The following is a 22980-nucleotide window of genomic DNA, read 5'->3' on the forward strand; positions in this document are numbered from 1 at the left end:
CCAGCGGTTTAGGCGTGAAGAGGGAACAGACAGACAGGCAAAAATAGTTACTTTCACATTTAAAATAGGTATAGGGTCATGCTCTGTAGAAACAGATGTTAATTAATAATTTTCTACGAGAACTAACGAGTTTATTTTGTTCCAGGTGAAGAAGATCCGATCCAAAATTGGTCTGGGCGTGACTCTCTCCCTAGAGTCAGACGGCGTGTGGCTGTACAACAGAAGCCAGCAGCCTGTGTTCTGCAGCTCCCCCGCGCTGGACGCGGCCGCCGCCCGGGCCCTGCTGGTGTGGCGCGTGCCGCCCGGCCACTGTCTCCGGGTATTCGACCCCGCGGCGCCGCCGCCCGCGGTCTCCCTCCCGCACGTGGGCCCCGTAGATCCCCGCTCCGTCCGGATCTCCTTCGCCAAAGGCTGGGGCCCAAAGTACTCGCGCCGTGACGTCACCGCCTGCCCCTGCTGGCTCGAAGTACTCCTAGCCCCCCCCAGCTGACCCTAGTGCATATAAAACTTTATACGGTATTGTGTTTTTATAAACGTTTTTACGGACGCGGTGTTTATGAACTTAACCAATTATTTATGTGATGTTAAAATTTAAATAGGTTTTATGTGGAGAGGCCTTATAACCAGTGATTTTAATGAATTTATTGTGTGAATGTATTCTCACGGGAGACGCGGGACGTTAGGAGAGCCACCATTCTCATTACCGCATTACTTCATGTCATTACCATGTCACATCCAGTCATTACCATGTCACGCCATTTTTCGTGAAGTAACTCGCTGAAATTGGAGAAGCCAATTTTTTGTGGAGTGCGAACTATTGCCCCTATCCGTAACTGCGTTTTCTGTGAGCATTGCTCTGTATCACATGTTTACATCTACAGATATGTCAGTTACATTGTTATGTTTATGTACTTTTTTTTTCCTGTTTTTAAGGAGTAATTTTTAAATGATCACATATTCGTCACGACGCGAGGTATTTTTGTAGCTGATATATTTGTAGTGGCAAGTCCTGTGATACATAGCACTTTTGAAAGTCATGATATTTATGAGGCCTTACTGTCAACGCTGTATGCACCATGTATAGTCACCTATATACAATTGTAAAAATTGTATTATGTATAGCACTCGACTTAAGACAACGCGAGACTGTAAATAATAAATTAATACTTACAATTATGTACTATAAATATGTAATTAAACTATTTATATTTTAAAATATGCCTTACCTTAGATTGTACAATTATTTAAGAGTTAGTGTATAGAGTTCTTTTTGTACAGTAATTGACACTGATGTATTGCGAAATAGTTTGTTTAATGTGAAGGCTGTGTAAGCATTTTTAAGCGGCCTTGTGCCGAGCTACACCGGGAACCATGGCGATGTCACTAAACAGTGCTGACATTCCTGTCAACCGACCGACGTGACACTACTCTTAAACTACGAAGATCTGCCAATTTTATAATAAAATGATTTAAAAATAGATAGGTAATGTCTACAGAATAAACATTGTGCCTTGCGTTGTATTCAAGTACCTATAATAAATCCAAAATTTACGTAGGATACTACTGTCAATTTCACTGGCCTATAAAGTTAAGTCTTTACATAGTTATACAAATGTTTGAATGGAAAAGCTCGAATTTAAGGGTAAATTATATACATAACACGCTTTAGGACCGAGTGAGTCGATGACAATAAAGTTTATCTAGTCTTTAAAGGTCTTGCTTCGTTATCCGCGGCTGCCGTCTCGGCCAGGGTGACTCGCTTTCAATGTCACTACCGTTACCGCTTGCGGTCACTACCGATTTCACGATTTACTATTTCTGTGTTTAATTTTTTGGCATGTACATGTGCAAACCAGATGAAACCGATATCTATTTTTTTCTTTATGCAGGAGCATACCTGCTTGCATTTTGGCCGATTCGGTAGGGCGTAGTTTTTTTACGTAGATACAAAATCACAAGTAGCCGGTCGGTTAAATCCTTTGGTATAATTTAAACGTTTTTTTAACACTTACTTTTCTGGATTCTTGTTTGAAATTTTCATTTTTTGACTAACGATTTGTACACTTCTTTCTACTGCTGATTAACAGATTAAGAAATGACTTGAACTGTGCCGCTAATAACTATCTTTGTTGCGAATTCTGTGTAGGTAACATTACTAAGGCACTGCTCAATGTATTCATTGTTTCATTCCGGCCTAGCCAAGACTCCAATCGGTGGCAAGGAAACGGTTATGTCTCTCTGTCGCATTTATATGGAAATGTGATATAGACATTACCGTTTCGTTTACTACGATCCAACGATTGGCATCTTAGCTAGGCCCTCTGAACCAATAAGCTATCGCGGCTACATACACGTATAGCTCCATTTATTAGTGACCAATAGAAAATCTTAAAACAATAATGACCACTGACCAATACTATATTTAAATCAAATTTTCGTCACACGAACTGTCCAAGTTTAATTTTACATAAAAAAACTGTTTTTAAAACCGTTTAATAGGTCTATAAAATGCAATAGTTTTGTTAAAATATTATTTATAATGGTAATAAGATGCCAGTAATAGGTAAATTTAACTGATAATAGCCATTAAAATTTCAGTCGCTATAGAAAATTGTGGTCAGTATAGGGAAGACCGGATAAATAATTTATTGCTGGGAAGACCGTCATAGGGCATCGTATTTGTATGCGTACGTCGCTGACACAGTCCGAAAATAAGAGATTCACTTCTACTCTACCGACCAGACATCGGAGACTAAGTGGAATATAAGTACAAATGAAGGGTACACGGAAAGAACATGTCTAGTCACTTTGACAACATTTTGAGTTATCGCGGTTTGAAAGGAACGATGTAGGTAATTAACCATATTATATTCGTGTATAGGTGTTTTTAAAGTGAGACAAAAAGGAGTTATATTTATAATTGCAGCGGTAACAGAAGTTGTAACTAATAGTTCATTAAGGGCTCTACATTTTGAGATTAAAATCTCATTTTCCAAACTCAGTTCTCATGTTCTTTCCGTGTACCCTTCAAATGCAATGGTTAAAAGCGACGAAAGAGCTAGACGGTCTTGTCCATATTGACCTTGTTAAAATTGTGCTTCGCCTCTTGTTTACGCGGTCACAAAATGTTTTGTAGCATAATGATGAATTCAAAGCATTAGGTAGGACCGAATGTTTTTAAAAAAATAAATATGTGCTGTTTAGTCATTGCATTAGACTGATGTACGCCTTAACAAATACACGTATTTTTAATCAATGTATAGAATCCGTGAATGAGCAGAGATCGGATTTTGGGGGGCAAAATTAAATGACAGTCTGGCGGTAATTTGAAAGGTGATAAACTACATTATCACTGACTCAATAATAATACCAAAAATAACACTTCCAAAGCTGGGACGGATCACTAGTTCGGTCAAGGAGTCTAATTTCAGTATCATTTCGTACCTTGTCAAAGTGGCGATAGTATGAGGTCACTAGCGAGTTTCACAATGATAGTCACTGTGACAAGGTACTGATACTGAAATTAAATCCTTTGACTGAAATTGTAAAAGTATCGATAATATAAGTTATTATAACTGTCATTGAATTTCGCCCCCTAAAATCCAATTTTTGAAGATGTCTGCATCGATTTGGGAAGCGACAAGAGTGTGGCAGTGCTTTTATAAAATGTCTTAATTCTATGAAAATATGACGCTTATAGTGGCGTTGTTACACTTTGTCGATGTCAGATAGTTGCACACTTAGCTTATACGGATTGGGAATCCACGCACAAAGTGCACTCTACACAACTTACATACATTACTTAAAAATATGTTGATAATAAAAAATAATATAAATTCTAAATAATGTAGATAGGTAGTAATTGTTATCCCTGATTAAGACCTAAGTTGTGAGCGCCTGAGATCAAAATGGAATAAAATAAAAGAACAGATTATTTTTAAACTGGACTTTTAATTATTTTTTATCCCTAGCCTGGACGGTTGACACAAACAATGGAATAGAATAAAACAGGAATGACAAGAAGTTTTCTTAGGCATACTATACATACATATTAAGAAGAAGAAAGAAGAAGAAGAATATATTTATTTAAAAGAAAAAAACCTTAATAATATTCGACAATATCCAGTGGCCCCACACTAGGCAATGCCTGTCACGTGGTAGCCGGGTTCGCATTAAACAACCAAAGGTTAAGTAAAAAACTAGGTGACATTAATAGAAGTAATAATTAAAGAAATTAAGTAATTTAAAGAAAGAAAATGAAAGAAAAACTTTGTCTCTGTGTGTGTGTGTGTGTGTGTGTGTGTGTGTGTGTGTGTGTGTGTGTGTGTGTGTAAGTGTGTGTGTATGTGTGTGAGTGTGTGTTGGGTTGCGCATGTATTAAGGCTACAGAGATAACAGGTACACTAACAACAGTTAACACTAATAACAGTTCACAATATCACATTCCTAGACTAAATATGAGTATGAGTATGTAGATACACAAACTACTATAAATGACAAGTCACATAACACTAAACTTCATATAAGGAGCGTGCATGAACTAAAGGGGGCAGCATAGATGTCAGATTTTTGGCGCGAGGCGTAAATGTGAAGTTTAGCTTCCGATGGAGCCCACAAGATGGCAGAACCTACTATGCACAAGAAAACGTACGAGAACGGTAGATGGTAGCACTTGCTTTGGCAATGTACATGTTTATGTTTCCGATTCAGGCCACAAGATGGCAGACCCTCCAACGCGCTCGGTCCCTATACATTTTAGGCAGTAGGTACCTGGCAGTATATACAAATCGAAAATACGGCGAAACGTGCCGAGAAAAGATATGCTCTGCCTTTTGCCCTTTGTCTCGTCTTGGCGGGGGCACGGCCGTGCCCCCAGATATAAAAATCTCATATCCAAGCTTTGTTTTGATATCCCAGATAATAAAACGCTTAAGGCCTACTGTCCACGACGCGTAGCTGCATAGACGCTGCATGAATACGCAGTGCAGCTGCCATGCAGCCCGGCGTACAGACGTTGTCCACGAAGCGTAGCGTAAGCGTATCGTAGCCTACATTTCCTTTCATTCGTGAGAATGTCGTCCAACGATGAAGACGTTATTTACAAAAACTCAACGTGCTATTCCTTGCGATGTAGCCCGGCGTATGACATGCAGTACGCCCAGCGGCGTGAAGCTAGCATGCAGCGTCGCTGACGCGACGTTGCCGCTCCGTCGACAGAGTTGTGCGGTTTTGTATGTAGGCTGCAAGCAAGCGTACAGCAAGCGTACAATGACGAGTACGCGTCTATTCAGCTACGCTTCCGTGGACAGTAGGCCTAAATTTCTTCAATTTAGCATAAAATTGGTATAAAACGAAATGATTAAGGTAGCCAATGAACCTCTTTTTAGTTTCAGTAATATAAAAAGTGTGTGTGTAATCTTTACGCGCGATTGAAGTAAAACTTATTTGACGATGACGTTTATCGCTATGTTGGCACTTTGACGTGTGTCCTATTGTGCGTGTGTCACTACTGAGCGTTACTTCCGTCAGAAAATCTGAGTTACCCTCTAGTCGCGCCTAAAGAAGTTTTACTCCAAAAACAAAGCTTAAGCTAGATTAATCCAGGTAAATTTTATTCCAATTTCTTCAACGTTGTATTCGGTAGCAGGAAACAAGCAACGCCACAAACTGAAAACAACAAAGTTACGTACGGTTAAGTTATAAAAGTCCGAAGAAGTAACAACTGTATAGTACAATTACTTTTTCACATCACCAATTCGAAAAACGGCTTTTTCGTCCCTGCTAGGAGGGATCAAAGTGGCACTTTTCTTCCCTGCTAGGAGGGATCAAAGTAACACTTTTCTGTTCTAGGACACTATTTTTACAGTTTTTGCGCATTATTTTTTTAGCTTAAATAATATTTTTAAACATTATAATTACCTCATAGGTGATGTGAAAAGCAATATGTGTCACATCAAAATTATTTCCATCTTGGGCGTAACACACTTGAATCCGTCACTACGCTCAGGATTATATAATAGAATCCCTCGCTACTCTCGGGATTCTATAATAGAATCCTTCGTTTCATTTAGGATTCAATTGTACGCCCTCGCCGTAAATATGTAATTTTGCTCCCTTGTGACACAATCTACTATTTTCTTTGGCATGAGCAAATAATGGCTAATTTTATTTATTTAATATAAGGGTTCTTGATGTTAAAAGAGTTAAGCTATTTAGGCTACAGGAAGTGATAAAGAAATACATGATTAAGCATATTTTTATCCTTCCCAAAAAGTTTATTAACCTAGTGCTAGAATTAAGAATAGCGCCATCTATCGTGCATCCTTTGAACTCGCTCGTTCCGTCGTATGCACGCACGTAGTTAATTGCGTTGAACAGAAATGCGCCAAACTAAGTACTACAAATTGTACCCTATCATAGTGAGGTTTGGTGAGGTAAAGATCAAAATATGATAACTTAGTGTTAAGAGGATTTACTAGATGTCACTGTTAATGAAAATCGTTGATAACGGGGAATCCCTTAATAACGTTGGCATGTTGAAATATTAGAACTAAAATTAGCTAGTGTGTCCAAGCTCCCGAGACCGAACCGATTTGGTAAATTATAATTTTTTGTGTTAAAGGATTTTTCCAAATCAAAATCAAGTCACATCAGATGTATTTGTCATATTTGTCATCAGATACACTACAGTATGGGGTTCTTTAATAAGAAACCGGCCAAGTGCGAGTCGGATTCGCGCACGAAGGGTTCCGTACCATTTGGTTATGGCACAGGGCGGACACGTTATACATCAAAAATCACTTGCGTTTATATGTGTGAACGGCACGTCTGTACACGAATCATGCGTTATAGTGTAAGTTGCTTAAAAATAGTACTGAGCGGCCGGCTAAAGGTCGTCAATCTGCTGTCGCGGGGCGAGGTAATTCGAGTCGGGGCGGGGCGGTGCGTGGCCGTTCTGTATGATAATACCACAGATTATATAATACTATACTAATAATACTATTACTTATTCTGTGGTTATGGCCACAGGTGGTCTGGCTCGTCGCGGTTAGCGTCCAGTTCAGTGCAGCGCCTGATTTCAAACTGACGTACCTGGTTTCAAACTGTTGCTGGTAACTACTAGAAGGCATAAGAAGTATTTACCAGCTAAGACGGTGCAGATGGTGATGAAAGGTGGAAGGCAGCCGAAGTCGATGAGTGCGGGGAAGGTGACCGTCCCGGTTATGGTGCCCATGCGTCCCATCATCAGGAATGTCGCCATTGCCATCACCCTGTAACATAATGATATTTTTATAGGAATTACAGGGTGGAAAGAGCGGAGGCTGCTCTCGACGTTAAAAATGTCCAACCTCATTGTCACCATAGGGGTTGAATCACCGAAAATTCTTTTTAGGTTTCCGAACCCAAAGGGTAAACACGGGACCCTATTACTAAGACTCCTCTGCCCGTCTGTCACCAGGCTGTATCTTATGAACCGTAATTGCTAGACAGTTGAAATTATCACAGATGATGTACTTCTGTTGCCGCTACAACAACAAATACTAAAAAGAACGGAATCCTCGGTGGGCGAGTCCGACTCACACTTGTCCGGTTTTTTAAATACCTATCGCATGTTTGTTTCAATTATGTTTGTAGACATTTTTTTGGAAAGACAGCACATTCATCTAGAAATATAACATTTAATTACCTACTCAATAAACTACTTCAATTATTTTTTCAATTAAGCCCAACCAAGGGAGAGAATTCTAGCTGCGCTTTGTATTTCAGAACAGTTTTATAGGTACTTATATATTACAGACTAGCCTGCCAAATCGCACCTCGTCCCTGTAGAAATCTTCAAACTTTTTCAACCCAACGTTCACTCTCTTAGGGCCACTTGCTCCATTCAACTAACCCGGGGTTAACCGGTTAAACCTGGAGTTACCATGGTTACCAGTACGTATTGACACTGGGTTAACGGTTTAACCGGTTAACCCCGGGTTAGCGGGACATTGTAAAGAGTATGTATTGGTGCTGACCTGCGGTGAGTGTGGTAGTACATTTAGTGCAAAAATAGGCCACGATCCAGCCAGCCAGAAAAAAACCCAGTCGCCGAGGCCGAAACCGGCCAGGACAGGATGATGATGATGATGTATTGCAATGTTACCTGAGAGAAGTAGGGAACAAGTCCACAGTGATGCTGGACAGCGCAGCCCCGCTGAGCGACGTAAGCGCCAGTGCTGTGGTCATCAGAGCCACTACAGCATCAGCGCTGTTGCCGAGGAACGGCATCAGGATGACAATCACAGCGCCGATGATGCTACACGCCGCGGACACTTGCTTCTTACCGCACCTGGAATTCACAAATTTAATATGCATCATACTGAAGAGGTTCAAACCCCGGCTCGTACCAATGAGTCTTTCGGAACTTATGTACAAAATATCGTTTGATATTTACCAGTCGCTTTTCGGTGCAGGAAAACATCGTTAGGAAACCGGACTAATCCCACAATAAGGCTTAGTTTTCCCTCTGGGTTGGAAGGTCAGATAGTCAAATGTCAGTCGCTTTCGTAAAAACTAGTACCTACGGCAATTCTTGGAATTAGTTGCCAAGCGGACCCCAGGCTCCCATGAGCCGTGGCAAAGTGCCAGGACAACGCAAGGAAGGAGAGAAAAGATTGAAGAACGACTAAGTAAGGTAAGGGCCACTTGCACCAATCACAAACCCGGGGCTTAACAGGTTAAACCTGGAGTTACCATGGTTACCAGTACAATTTGACACGGTTAAAGGTTTAACCGTTTAACCCCGGGTTAGTGGGATGGTGCAAGTGGCGCTAAGAGTTATAAAACATCTTGTTTTGATAATAAAATAAAATGTGATAGTTTATATGTTTTTTCCTCCATCACGCAAAAATCACTTAATAGATTCAAATCAATGAAACTGGCACACAGATAGTTTATAACCTAGAAAAGGACAGGATACTTTTATCCTGGAATTCTCCTCCTAAGAGACTGAATAGATACAACTCAATGAATCTAGCACACAGATAGTTTATAACCTAGAAAAGGACAGGATACTTTTATCCTGGAATTCTCCTCCTAAGAGGGTACAGAATCAGAATCAGAACATTTATTGGTAAAAGCATTATAATTTTACATGTCAGGAATTGGGTAAGTAAATAATATTTATAACGAGAATACTTAGATATCAAATTAGAATTCTAGACTTTCCTCTCGGGCCATTTCGTATTATTTATCTGTGATTGCTCAATAGGAAAATTCACCCTTTTTCGCTTTATACAAGATCCTTACCGATTAACCAGCATTCCTCCAATCCCATAGGTTAGTGCAGAGCCAGCGCCCACTACAACACTGTGCATATACGTCATCATGTCAGTCTCTATGGGCTGGCAGACTTCCTCAACGACAGTGACGTTAGAAGGAGCTATGGCCGAGCAGAGGCTTTCTGATGAATCGGAGTTGATCATGGCTGCGAGCTGGGGGTACCAGAGGCGAAGCGTATTGGACCTGTCAATAAATAGTTTAACGGGTTCATAACCTAGTAGTGAAATCGCAGAATATAGCTTCAGGTTAGGTTTCGAATAGGGTAGTTGATAATTTTTTTAATGATATCAGTCGATCAGGTTTGTTTTGAGGATCAAATGTCTGTATGGGACCCATTGTCTTAAATCAATACAAAAGTCACAAATGATGGTCAAAGTCTGGCATTGGCACTACTGAGCAAACGCTCTAACACAAATGGCAACACGTCGTGACGTCACTGTGTCACTATGCTTAGAAGCCGTTCCGATGTATAGAAAACAAGGAAATTGCGATTTTGTCGGTGAAATGTTGCGTTTATGTATGTTGTTCCCATACAATATTCGAATGGTACCGTTATTTTTTCCTTATTGAAAGTTAGGTGGTTGTAGAAAGTTGTAGTTGAGGTCTTGTATTTTTTTATTATTCCCATATATTTTTTAAGTTTCCAATTTATTGTGATAAATTGCTCATTTTCTATCTACTTAACTAGATTTAGTTATGTGTCAAGTACCCTATTAAAGTAAGGGCATTTGTTTGTATGTTTTTGACTAATATTTTTTCCTGAATTTCCTGAGTTATGGAAGATTTCTATGGATCTATTAATTATGTAGGTACCTACTTAAACATGTTATTAAGAGTATGTAAATCATTTGACGCAAGATTAAGTTCAGGTCAAATGACAATGTGCTGAGAACTGTACTCATATTTGGCAGTTATTTATACGATTACCGATTTTGCCACGACGTCATGTAGAAATGGAAATAGTGGTCAAACTCAGACCCACAAAATAGCTAATAATGTATCAAAAACTTTTGGATCTTACCCAAACATGTTGCAAACGTGAATGGCACAGATGAGAGCTAGCCACTTGACGTGGGGCATCCCAAAGAGGGGGGCCAACTGTGCCCAGCCACCCCTGAGTGCTGCCACACCACTTGCCTGTTTCTCTGTTTTTTCTTCGACTAGACATTTGATCTGCAAATATGAGATGAAGAAATACTTATGAAAATAGTAATGACTAAGGTGATTTACTGATTTAGACACAACTTTGGGAACAAATCAAATTATTTTACTAAATATTTTGATTTGTGATTTTAAGTAGTCACACTACTATATTTATCTCCAGTTTACTGATTTAGGTTTACTTCAATTGTGAAAATTGCAAATATCTACAAAACTAGAGGCACTTTCTCCTGCAGCAAGCAACAGTAAGTAGGATGCATTGATCTTTGAGTTCCGTGACAAAAACGATAAAAACAGAGGGTACCGCGAACCACGTTCGACGTGTTGCCTCACTTGCCTCCCTGTCACACTTACGTACGAATTTACAAGTGCGACAGAGAAGCAATAGAACGGTATGTATAGGCCCTCTGATCCCAGAGATTCGTCAAAATCGTGGCCGTCTATCCAACCCGTATGTAGAATAGAATAGAATGGATGGATGTCCAGTATAGGATGGAAAAACATGAAAAATGCAGTGTAGTGTCTTTTGTAAGACAATGCTTAGTTTTGCCAAACCAATATACTTATTGTTTATTTTTCAATTGGAGTTTGTTATTTTTTATTTTCTTTATTTAGAAACAAATACTCTCTTATATTAATAAGTTATTGTTACAATATAGGGTAATAGACTTATAAACCTAATACAGTTTCCTAAAAAAGAGTATGAAAACACTTCCTGCAAATCTATTCCCAGTCCACTATAACTTGGATCTTTTTAAATCGAGGGTGAATAGACATCGTTTAGGTAAGCATGATCCATCCTAGACTGCATCGGCACTTACCATCAGGTGAGATTGCGGTCAAATAATTGCCTTTTTGTAATTAAAAAAAAAAACAAAGGAATACTGTGAGACTGTATAAGTTTTGTTTGAATAAATATAATAAATAAATATGACTTATATAAGTACTAAATTAAACTAGAAATTGAAATTAAAATAGAAATCTATAAATTATTTGTCTATAAATTATTCTCATCGTGGATACCGGAACAACAAAAATTACCGGATAATCCTCCTTCGGATTTCCCGTATTGAGCCTGTATATCTTCCTAAACACCTCCATGGCCTCCTCATTCCGGCCACGCGACATTAGGAACTTGGGGCTCTCCGGCAGAAAGAGGAAGACCAGACCCGTGAGGAGCGGCATTAGAGCTGTCGCCAGAAGGAACAGGTTCCAGGAGTGGATTACTGAGGACAGAAATTTATGGGTTAATTATTTGAGCTATTTTATTCGCTCAAACCAAAGATAATAGATATTAGTGTAGAGCAAAGAGGATATAATAAGATAGAGCGATACTGTCATAGTAAATTTTGTAACAGCTGTAAATTCACTGCCATCTATCGACATACTTTAAAACTAAAAATGAATATTTATAAAAATATTTTAACATGTATTTGTATATGGATAAATGATTTTTTATTTGCATTAATTATTTTTATATGATTTTGACCCATGTTCATTCACTGATATGCGTTAAAATTATAAATAAGAAACGAAACCGTCAACGCCCTCTATACGAGAGTAGGCCAAAACTAGTGGCGCCCTCTGATCGAGAATCAAATTTTCGTGATTTTCGAGGCACGTTTTTTCCTTAGACTGTATCCATCTATTACGGAGTTATATCTATCTTTGGTATAGAGTGTTATTGTCATAGTAAATTTTACGGATTAAACGGATTTAAACTAAAAATTAAAACGCAAATTGTAAATACAGAGTGTCCCTGACCCCGGCTTTAACTTTAGGGCTCGATTCTACTCCCTAAACTGAGCTACTTTTATTACGGGACCAACCCCGAAATCGCGAAAAAAATTTGACTTTTTCATACATTTTGGCTGATCATGTCGACGTTTTCTATGGAAAAGCCAAAATTTGTTTTGCATTTTTGGGGTCGGTCCCATAATAAAAGTAGCTCAGTTTAGCGAGTAGAATCGAGCCCTGAATTTGTAAGCACTCCCCATCCCCAAGTCCCCAGTCATGTGTAAGCACTCCCCAGGCGAGAAAGGGTAGTGTGGTGTTAGCGAACGTGTAGAAAAGGCTAGTGGTTCTTACCGAATTTCTCAGTGATATTGAAAGTCCAGTCATGTGTGAGCACCCCCCAGGCTAGTAGGGGTAGGGTGGTGTTAGCGAATGTGTAGAAAAGGCTGGTGAGCAGGATGACGCGCGCGCGCAGCTCCGTGCGGTGCATCTCCGCCAAGTATGAGATCAGGACTGCGAACGGGCCGTTAAAGCTGGGAAGCCAAGAAAAGAAAATTTAACAGATTTTGAGAATATAGATATCTAATTCAATTAAAATTCATTTATTTCGAGTATCATAATGACTCATACTCGTACATAATATGCAACAGTAAACTTTAGCGTCGATTCTGAAATTTAAAAATCAATGGAAATTAAGTCCTGCTCAGTGTGTTTGACAAAACAGTAACTTACAGGAACCCGCTGGCGAACCTCGTGACCAGCAGCACGGGGAAGTTCTGGCTCATGTTGGCGGCAACCTCGATCAGCCCCGCGCAGAAGAAGCCCCACACCATGATGCGGCGCCGGCCCATGCAGTGTGTTTGACAAAACAGTAACTTACAGGAACCCGCTGGCGAACCTCGTGACCAGCAGCACGGGGAAGTTCTGGCTCATGCTGGCGGCAACCTCGATCAGCCCCGCGCAGAAGAAGCCCCACACCATGATGCGGCGCCGGCCCAGTGTGTTTGACAAAACAGTAACTTACAGGAACCAGCTGGCGAACCTCGTGACCAGTAGCACGGGGAAGTTCTGGCTCATGCTGGCGGCAACCTCGATCAGCCCCACGCAGAAGAAGCCCCCACACCATGATGAGGCGCCGGCCCATTGTTTCCGACAAAACAGTAACTTACAGGAACCCGCTGGCGAACCTCGTGACCAGCAGCACGGGGAAGTTCAGGCTCATGCTGGCGGCAACCTCGATCAGCCCTGCGCAAAAGAAGCCCCACACCATGATGCGGCACCGGCCTAGTGTGTCCGACAAAACAGTAACTTACAGGAACCCGCTGGCGAACCTCGTGACCAGCAGCACGGGGAAGTTCTGGCTCATGCTGGCGGCCACCTCGACCAGCCCCGCGCAGAAGAAGCCCCACACCATGATGCGGCGCCGGCCCAGTGTGTCCGACAAGAACCCCCAGATCATTGCCGATGAGATCATTCCTGGAACAACAGGTATATATTTAAGAAGTATAACACTTTAACTATAAAACTCCCGTGAGGCTCAAATATATTAAATTATTTAAAAACGGGTCACTAACGAAGACGACTCAGGGAAGACGTGTCGTTGCTCCGTGAAGACGATCCTCGTAAATTGGATAGAAACATGTCGAGCTATTCGACTTAATAATACTTGAGTGACCCGTTTTAACATAATTTAAGAAGTATAACACTCTTACGCTCTTACGGTAGAAGTTCATAGGGTGCCTTTCTAAGCCGAGCTAAATATTCGCTGTCCTCGGGTGAGGTTTCGGTGTGGCGTAGTGGGAACTAATTTAGCTGTGGGCGAAGTCGCATTTGCGAGGCCCTTTTCTTTCAATTGTAATAAAAAGGGTTGGCTTTCGCGAGGCCCACTTAAGTGCGAGGCCGTGGGCGAGGGCCCACTTCGTCTACGCTTACGCTCCTGTACTCGGTGGCTCAGTTGGCAGAGCGATGGGCTAATAGTGATCCAGTGGCGAAAGTTCTAGCCTCGCTTGGGACAGTGAATATTTCCACTTTTAATTTATTTCTAAGCTTAACAGCAGCTCCAAACGGGAGACGTTTCTGCTTAACACAAAATTATTTTAGTAGGTAGGTACCTAGGTATATATATGTTTTAGGATTGCAGACCATAACAACTAACAAGATTTTCTTAACGGTAACGGTTTTCAAGTATACGTCGTTTTCTTAACTCGTGTCGATTTTCGTAAGAAAAAGTGATTGATTCCAAATCCACTGAAATAACTCAGAAAAAAGACCAACTGTAAATTATGTAGGGAAAAAAGTGATGTCTAAATAAATTACCAACTATAATCAACTAGGTACTTTTAATGACCCTGGAAAACAATATATTCATCAGAATGAGAACCGGAAATTATTTTTAATGACAATGGGTGACGTATAAATTTACTTTTTTTTTTTTATTGAAAATTTAACAAAAATTATAACATTATAAGTACCTTAATCTAATGTTCGCCAAACTGTGAAACAGTTTGTTGGCGGTAATTACATTAGTATATGTTCTTGACTCTTGAGCAATAGTAATCAGAAAACAAACTTTCCCGCAATAATTTCAGCGTCATTTACTTCATGTAACTTTGCGAATTACCGGCCATATTGTTGTCGTGTCGTGTCGTGTGTACACGCTACTTTGTTTACCTACTTTACGGCTAGATAATTATTTAATTAAGATAAAGTTCTATGATATTGGTAACAAACAATTAATATTCACTAAGCAGTCATAATTTGAATAAGTAGATAGTTACCCCTTTTTAGGGTTCCGTACCCAAAGGGTAAAAACGGAACCCTATTACTAAGACTCCGCTGTCCGTCTGTCTGTCACCAGGCTGTATCTCATGAACCATGATAGCTAGACAGTTGAAATTTTCACAGATGATGTATTTCTGTTGCCGCTATAACAACAAATACTAAAAAGGACGGAACCCTCGGTGCGCGAGTCCGACTGGCACTTGGCCGGTTTTTTTTGGAATGTTCCTTTGTTATTTTTAATTGAAAATAACACATGTTAATATAACTTGCAACAGTCAGCTAAAGCTTATTTACGTACATATAGATCTATCAAAAAACATGCATATTATGCTTCCTGGGTGTGCATTTATCTGCTTGTAATACCTAGTCCTTTTCTATACTTTTTCAACACACTTGCTCAAAACGTTTTTATTCTACCGATTTTTGGCTCTGAATCCTAGATATTAAACACGCGTGCTCTTTCAGTGTATTATTCCACTCGTGCTTTTTCATTATATTATCCGACTGAGTTAAGAAGCTAACTGATTGCTAATAATATGCATGGAAAGGGAGCCCTCTTTAATTGGTCGGACTGGCGGGCACGGGCGCGCTCCTCGCGCCTGCGCAGTACGAGTATGACAAATGAAACACACAATACTAACTGTTTTAACTATTAAAATTTGATTAATATGAAAGTTTCTTTTTTTTCTCGCAAGTGTGTTGAAAAACGTCGTATGAAACGGGTATAAACTTAGCACACTTGTATCATAATGTACCATAAAGATTGATTCACCAAAGCTAGTGCTGATTTTTATATGAAGATTTTAACAGTAGGTAAAATATAACTCGCGTCAATACTTATGAAACAACCTATATACTAGTATACTCATATTGTATATGCCAGGCAAGTTATCCGTACTATAAATCCATTATAAATATAACATATTATACTTAAATGCGAAATTAACTCTGTCAGTCTGTCTGTCTGTTACCCCTTCACGCTTAAACGACTGAACCGATTTAAACGAAATTCGGTATTAGTCATACTTGTTATGGCCATTTTTTGCCCGGATGCTGCACTTCATGATAAAAGCAAGCCGCTTTGCACAGTGCTAGTAGGGACCAAACTGAGTGATTTGACCCGCAGCAGCGCAAGTTTCACCCCTTAGGAACAGAGATGGCGCCACTTCTTTAAAAAAAAATTCAAAAAATTCTACAAGCTAAACCAATGAACCGATTTAAATGTTTAATATCTCAAATGAAAGCTCATTATATACATTACTTTTAAAAAAATACTCAAAAAATATATACTGATTATTTTCGATAAAAAACGGCATCTTAAGTTTTTTTTTTTACTCGATTGATAGTTTTTACTTGGTTTCTCAAAAAAAATGTATGGAACATGAATAACTTAATGCATGTATATATTACTGAATAAATAACAAGTATTATAAAAAAAGACCGACACCGATACCTCTCATACTTCACGAAATATAAAAGTTTTAATGTGAGTATAAATTTCTTCAAAATATATTTCAAAAAATTTTACAAACTTAACTATTTGACCGATTTCAATATTTAATATCTCAAATAAAAGCTCATTATATACATTACTTATAGAAAAATACTCATAAAGCATATACTGAACCCTTTTGGCAAAAAACGGCATCTTAAGTTTTTTTTCTTACTCGATTGATAGTTTTTACTTGATTTCTTAACAAAAATATTATGGAACATGAATAGTTTAATAAATATATATATAGTACTGAGTATATAAAAGTATTACAAAAAAACCCGACACCGATACCTTTCATTCTTCACGAAATATTTAAGTTCAATTATGCACGTTCTTACAAATAAATCCTTTAAAAGAAATCTTCAATCGCAGTAAGTGCACTGATTTTAATATGACATGTGTCATATGAAAAGATATCACCCAATTTATTTTAATAAATTAAAATTTATAAATAAAAACTGAATAAAGTTTTTTCCTGGTGGTGAATTACAAAAAAATATAACAAATCTAAAATTAGGAATTATTTTTATTTAAAGTGACTACATTTGTAAACAAAAAACTTAAATGTCCTCTTCGGGTTCATAGTTCATATTTCATATTTATTTATTGCAACCATGGTTTTATAGGTATTACAAATTCTTGGTAGTTCCACATGGACCCCGTGGGGGCATAGCAATATTACATGCATACTTAGAATGTAATCTTAAATCTATGTGTATAATATAAAAGTAGGTCAATTTAGTAGTTTCTATACATATAAGCCGAATTGAATCAGATAATTGTCAGTGTATTAAATACAAAAATAAACGGGCAACTAATTATTATTAGGTGATGTCAAATTATATGGTTCACCGGTAGATGTAAAACTGAAAAAGAAAAGTCGTTTTGTTAAGTACTCATACCATTCCAATACTACAAAATTACTGATCATACATGAACTGGTTGCTGTCGATTACTGTTGAATTATTTTTGTGCCTAGTTGATAACCATTAAACCTACAATTTTGTGCCAGACCTATAATTAGTGGTCAGCATGCAAAATAACCCTGGATTGAAAATTACATTAACTTACTTTTGATTTGTACAGCCACATTTGCATGATTTACTCTGGGCTGTGCATGGCCAGCTGACGCGACGACACCCACAATGCATAGTTTCGCAGCCAGATTTGCAGCCACAATGGTCCAAGAGGCTTAATTGAGACCAAATCGCTGTAACTGCCGACCATTCCGGAGTCCAACTCTCTTTTTCCTCAGTCCATCCCCAAAAAGATGTACATGGTATGGAAACTTCTGGTTTCACAGCGTTTCCCCATATATGGCCCTCTTGGTAAGCTGCTCGAAGTGCATGTTTATAAAGAGCAGCTGATGTAGGTGGCAGGGTTGGCAGGTTCTAATTTCTCGGCCAAATCAGATTTGTTCCCTGAACGACGCCCTCCATTGACTGACAACGAAGGTGGACAAATTTGGTTTTCGTGCTGGAAGAATTTGTTCAGATCAAGCTGCCTTTCTCTGGCCACTATAAAAAGACGGGAAAATAGGAGTATGTCAACTTTTAAGTTTTTGATTTTGTCAGTTGTCAGGTGTGTAACTACATATTTTAATTTTAGTATAAAGTAACCCTAGAAATCTATGTTATGTCTATATTATTGTTTGGCCAAACGGAACACATAAACGTAAATGAAGTTCACAAATATTTGTTTGCTTCAAAAAACAAGCTTGTGACAAGCCTGCCACCTACATCAGCTGCTCTCTATAAACATGCACTTCGAGCGGCTTACCAAGCGGGCCATATATGGGGAAACGCTATGAAACCAGAAGTTTCCATACCATGTCCATCTTCTTGGGGATGGACTGAGGAAAAAGAGAGTTGGACTCCGGAATGGTCGGCAGTTACAGCGATTTGGTCGCAATTAAGCCTCTTGGACCATTGTGGCTGCAAATCTGGCTGGGAAGCTATGCGTTGTGAGTGTCGTCGCGTCAGCTTACCATGCACAGCCCAGTGTAAATCATGCAAAGGTGCCTGTACAAATCCAAAGTAAGTGAATGTAATTTTCAATCCAGAGTTATTTTGCATGCTGACCACTGATTATAGGTCTGGCACAAAATTATAGGTTTAATGGTAATCAACTAGGCCAAAAATAATTCAACAGTAAATCTACAGGCACAAAAATTATCCAACAGTAATCTACAGCAACCAGTTCATGTATGATCGGTGATTTTGTAGTATTGAAATGGTACGAGTACTTCTCAAAACGACTTTATTTTCAGTTCTACATCTACCGGTGAACCCGAAGAGGACATTTAAGTTTTTTGTTTACAAATGTAGTCACTTTAAATAAAAATAATTTCTAATTTTAGATTTGTTATATTTTTTTGTAATTCAGCACCAGGAAAAAACTTTATTTAGTTTTATTTATTATTATTTTATTTATTAAAATAAATTGGGTGATTTCTTTTCATATGACACATTTCATATTAAAATCAGTGCACTTACTGCGGTTGAAGATTTCTTTTAAAGAATTTATTTGTAAGAACGTGCATAATTGAACTTAAATATTTCGTGAAGAATGAAAGGTATCGGTGTCGGGTTTTTTTGTAATACTTTTATATACTCAGTACTATATATATATTTATTAAACTATTCATGTTCCATAATTTTTTTTTATGAAATCAAGTAAAAACTATTAATTGAGTAAGAAAAAAAACTTAAGATGCCGTTTTTTGCCAAAAGTATTCAGTATATGTTTTTTGAATATTTTTATATTAGTAGTATATATAATGAGTTTTTATTTTCGATATTGAACATTAAAATCGGTCGAATAGTTTAGCTTGTAGAATTATTTGGAATATATCTTGAAGAAATTTACACTCACATTCAAACTTTCATATTTCGAGAAGTATGAGAGATATCGGTGTCGGGTTTTTTTTATAATACTTTTTATTTATTCAGTAATATATACATGCATAAAACTATTCATATTCCATACAATTTTTTTGAGAAATCAAGTAAAAACTATCAATCGAGTAAAAAAACAAACTTAAAATTCCCGTTTTTATCAAAAGTATTGAGTATATATTTTTTGAGTATTTTTTTAAACGTAATGTATATAATGCGCTTTCATTTGAGATATTAAACATTTAAATCGGTTCATTGGTTTAGCTTGTAGAATTTTTTGAAATATTTTTTAAAGAAGTGGCGCCATCTCTGTTCCTAAGGGGTGAAACTGCCGCTGCTGCGGGTCAAATCGCTCAGTTTGGTCCCTACTATCACTGTGCAAAGCGGCTTGCTTTTATCATGAAGTGCAGCATTTTGTTCATAACAAGTATGACTATATGGAAATAGTTCGAGGCCCGGGCACAGAACAAATAATAGCCCCCGCCCCGACTCGAATTACCTCGCCCCGCGACAGAAATCTGGCGGACTACTGGCGTGCTCTCAGTACAATTTTTAAGCAACTTACTCACACTATGACGCATGACGCGTGTACGGACGTGCCGTTCACACATGGAAACGCGAGTGATAGTCTAACCCGTTCGTATAAAAATACCGCAAATCGATGTACAGGTTAGCCGTTTGGCACACACATACTAGAGGCCAAAACAAATTTTTTGACCCGCAGTTCCTAAAAAAATTTCGCTGCGGGGGGAGTGGTAAAACATTATTTTTTTTTGTATGAAAAATCGTATCTGAAGGATACAATCTTGATATTTTGTGTCAAAAACAAAACAAACTATACCAACCGATGAAAAGGCGCCAGTTAAAGGGCATCTGCAGTACAGTTCACTGTGTGTCACTTTGTAAAATTGAAATTTAAAAAAAAAATTGCTAATGATATTATTTTCAACAAAAAAAAAATGTTTTACCACCCCCCCCCCCCCCCCGCAGCGAAATTTTTTTAGGAACTGCGGGTCAAAAATTTTGTTTTGGCCTCTAGTATGTGTGTGCCAAACGGCTAACCTGTACATCGATTTGCGGTATTCCTTTGAAATTGGGGTCGAGCGGCTTCCGCTATGATTTTTGATGTATAGTGTGTCCGCCCTGTGGCCCGGGGAAGGATATAGGATAGTTTTATCAACCATCATCATCATCATTCCACGCAGACGAAGTCACGGGGAGAAGATGGCAAAATTAAGTCCTGCCTTGTTTTTGGTTTTAAAGCAAGACTAGGTAGGTACTTATAGGTAGCTGACGTCACGTATCTACGACTTTTACGTTTACTTACACATCGTTGCCGTTTGCCGGAGGATTTGAACGTCACTCATACACGCTGGCTTGCAAACTTTCCGGTGTTTCCTTACACATGTACATAATAATATTGTCAACGTCACACTCATGGGACTGACGTGACAAAGATAAGAAAGATTTAGACATAAGAGAAACACATGTAGGTAGTTCTTATAATTACTATTCATAACGACGGGACTTAATCGCGTCCCACCTCCAACGGACTAATGTAAAAGCGGGCGGAGCGGCGGAAAGCGCCGAAATTTTAAAACGTAATAAATATAAGAGCCTCGGTAGAGAGTATCATTTCGTTCCATTTGGAGTTGAAACTCTAGGTCCATGGGGTCCCAGCGCGCATAAGTTGTTTGCAGAAATCGCGAAGCGTCTGGTTGACGTAACTGGTGACCGAAGAGCTGGCGGCTTTCTCGCACAACGTATCAGCATTGCGATACAGCGGGGAAATGCCGCCAGCATCCTTGGTACAATGCCTCAAGGGCCTATTTTAGATTTAAGCTAGTTATTAATTTCGTTTACGTAGTACCACTGTATATGTAGTATGTAAGTATGTAAATAAATGAAATAAAAATCGCGTAAAATAAGTTTTAAATTTACCTCCGACGTTTCGAGGACAAATAATTCGACGAGTCCACTCTGACGCACGCGCACGCAGCTAATTTCTGTATTTTCGTAACTTTAGTTCAAACTGTGAACCTAGTTATAAATATTGTAAAATATTACTTAGTTTCTGCCTAACCCTGCCTGGGCAATAGTGGTAGTTGGAGGAATTCTCATAATGTTCCTCTTGCGGGATTTTATAGAACCCTATTAGACAAGAATTTAAGGCGGTTCCCTGAGCCAGAAGGCGAAAAATCTCCTTATACGATCATGTTTTTTCTAAGAGGCGTTGATATTCGTAGACGTGGAAAAATATATGTAGTTCTTAACTATATTATCTTTAATAACATAGCTTCCGATACACGAATTATGACACTTCGCTCGATACAATTAATTCCTAAAGTAACCTCTACTCGGACTTTTAATCAAACTTTACTCGGTTATTTATTATGTGATTCTATAAACAAAAAAAGAAGAAAAAACAATCTTAACTTAAATAGTAATTTCATAGCTTTCGAATTTCGATATTGTAAGGTAACGTTTTTAAAATAAATAAAAATCGGCAAAATTCAATCAAAATTGACATTTGGCGCGCATGATCTTTCCGGTTCTTTCTTGCGAAATGTGACAGTGACAGCGGCAAACCGATGGAACGGCCTTAAACATTTTTTCCCCTCACTAGCTCGGAAAGCCGTCTTTTATCCTTTAAAACAAGCGTCCCCGCTTAGTAGCTTTTTAATTTAGTGAAGGCCATGAACTGCCACTTCATACTTCGGGGTCTATTACAAATTCGAAATACATTTTAACCTTTAATATGTTCTCACTACTGAGGTGTAATTATATGTGTCACACGAGAGCAAAGTTATTTTACATCTCGTGTTTTTGAGTCCCTCGCTACGCTCAATATTGTAATTTAGAATCACTCGCTTCGCTCGTGATTCAATTATAGAATCTTTCGCTTGCTCGGGACTCATAATCAACACTCGCAAAAAAAACCAACTTTCCTCTCTTGTTGCACAAATAACTATGTTGCCACTTTGTCCGTATCGATATTTTCAGACGAGACTACTAGTCTTGACTGTTTAATAAATGTAACCAGGAGGTTTGTACAATTTATAGTTGTACAAAGTATTTCGTCGAATTTTTCATCACACCCGATTTAAGTATTTTATGTCGTCTAGCTTTAATTCTAATTTTATATATAACATATGATTTATAAATAATGCCTGCTTTTATTTCGGTAACCTGTTATCCGTCTGTTTTCCTGTCTAATTTTTCAGGATCAAATGTCCATATGGTACCCATTGCATTAAAGCAATACAAAAGTCAGAAATGATAGTCAAATTCCGACAGTCGTACTTCACTCGCGAAACGCTCCTAACAAAACGATAAGTGAACGTGACGTCAAGGTCACTGAGAGACCATCTTGAAGTATGGACAAAACAAGAAAATTGCGTTTTCCCCTCACTAGCTCGGAAAGCCGTCTTTTATCCTTTAAAACAAGCGGGGAAAAACGCATTTTATCCACTAGTGGGGAAAGTAATTTGACCTTGGATGGAGCGTGTTTAAGTAGCTTGACAGATAACAAAACGTAAAACGCTCATAATAATGGTTCGTTCGATATTAATTATCATTAAATAAATG

At 38.5% G+C, this 22980-nt stretch overlaps 2 protein-coding genes across 3 annotated transcripts in view; one reads left to right on the forward strand and one right to left on the reverse strand.

Annotated features, from left to right (window-relative positions):
- Positions 1-3942, forward strand: part of LOC134755367 (mothers against decapentaplegic homolog 6) — a 39820-nt gene extending 35878 nt beyond the window's left edge. The window contains exon 5 of the mRNA XM_063691911.1: positions 146-3942. Within this exon, the coding sequence (XP_063547981.1) occupies positions 146-490 (345 nt within the window). The 3' untranslated portion in view covers positions 491-3942. The remainder of the gene's footprint in view (positions 1-145) is intronic.
- Positions 3943-5319: 1377 nt separating this feature from the next.
- The window catches only part of LOC134755352 (synaptic vesicle glycoprotein 2B-like), a 32230-nt gene continuing 14569 nt past the window's right edge, over positions 5320-22980 (reverse strand). The window contains exons 3-10 of one of the 2 annotated variants that reach the window (XM_063691882.1): positions 13533-13695; positions 12574-12752; positions 11527-11711; positions 10346-10497; positions 9292-9507; positions 8147-8332; positions 7144-7271; positions 5320-5667 (exon numbers count right to left, since the gene is read on the reverse strand). In XM_063691882.1, the coding sequence (XP_063547952.1) occupies positions 5612-5667; positions 7144-7271; positions 8147-8332; positions 9292-9507; positions 10346-10497; positions 11527-11711; positions 12574-12752; positions 13533-13695 (1265 nt within the window). In that variant the 3' untranslated portion in view covers positions 5320-5611. The remainder of the gene's footprint in view (positions 5668-7143; positions 7272-8146; positions 8333-9291; positions 9508-10345; positions 10498-11526; positions 11712-12573; positions 12753-13532; positions 13696-22980) is intronic. The other variant, XM_063691883.1, reaches the window with a different exon arrangement.

The sequence above is a fragment of the Cydia strobilella genome, chromosome 2 (assembly GCF_947568885.1).
Source record: "Cydia strobilella chromosome 2, ilCydStro3.1, whole genome shotgun sequence".
In the NCBI taxonomy this organism is placed as follows: domain Eukaryota; kingdom Metazoa; phylum Arthropoda; class Insecta; order Lepidoptera; family Tortricidae; genus Cydia; species Cydia strobilella.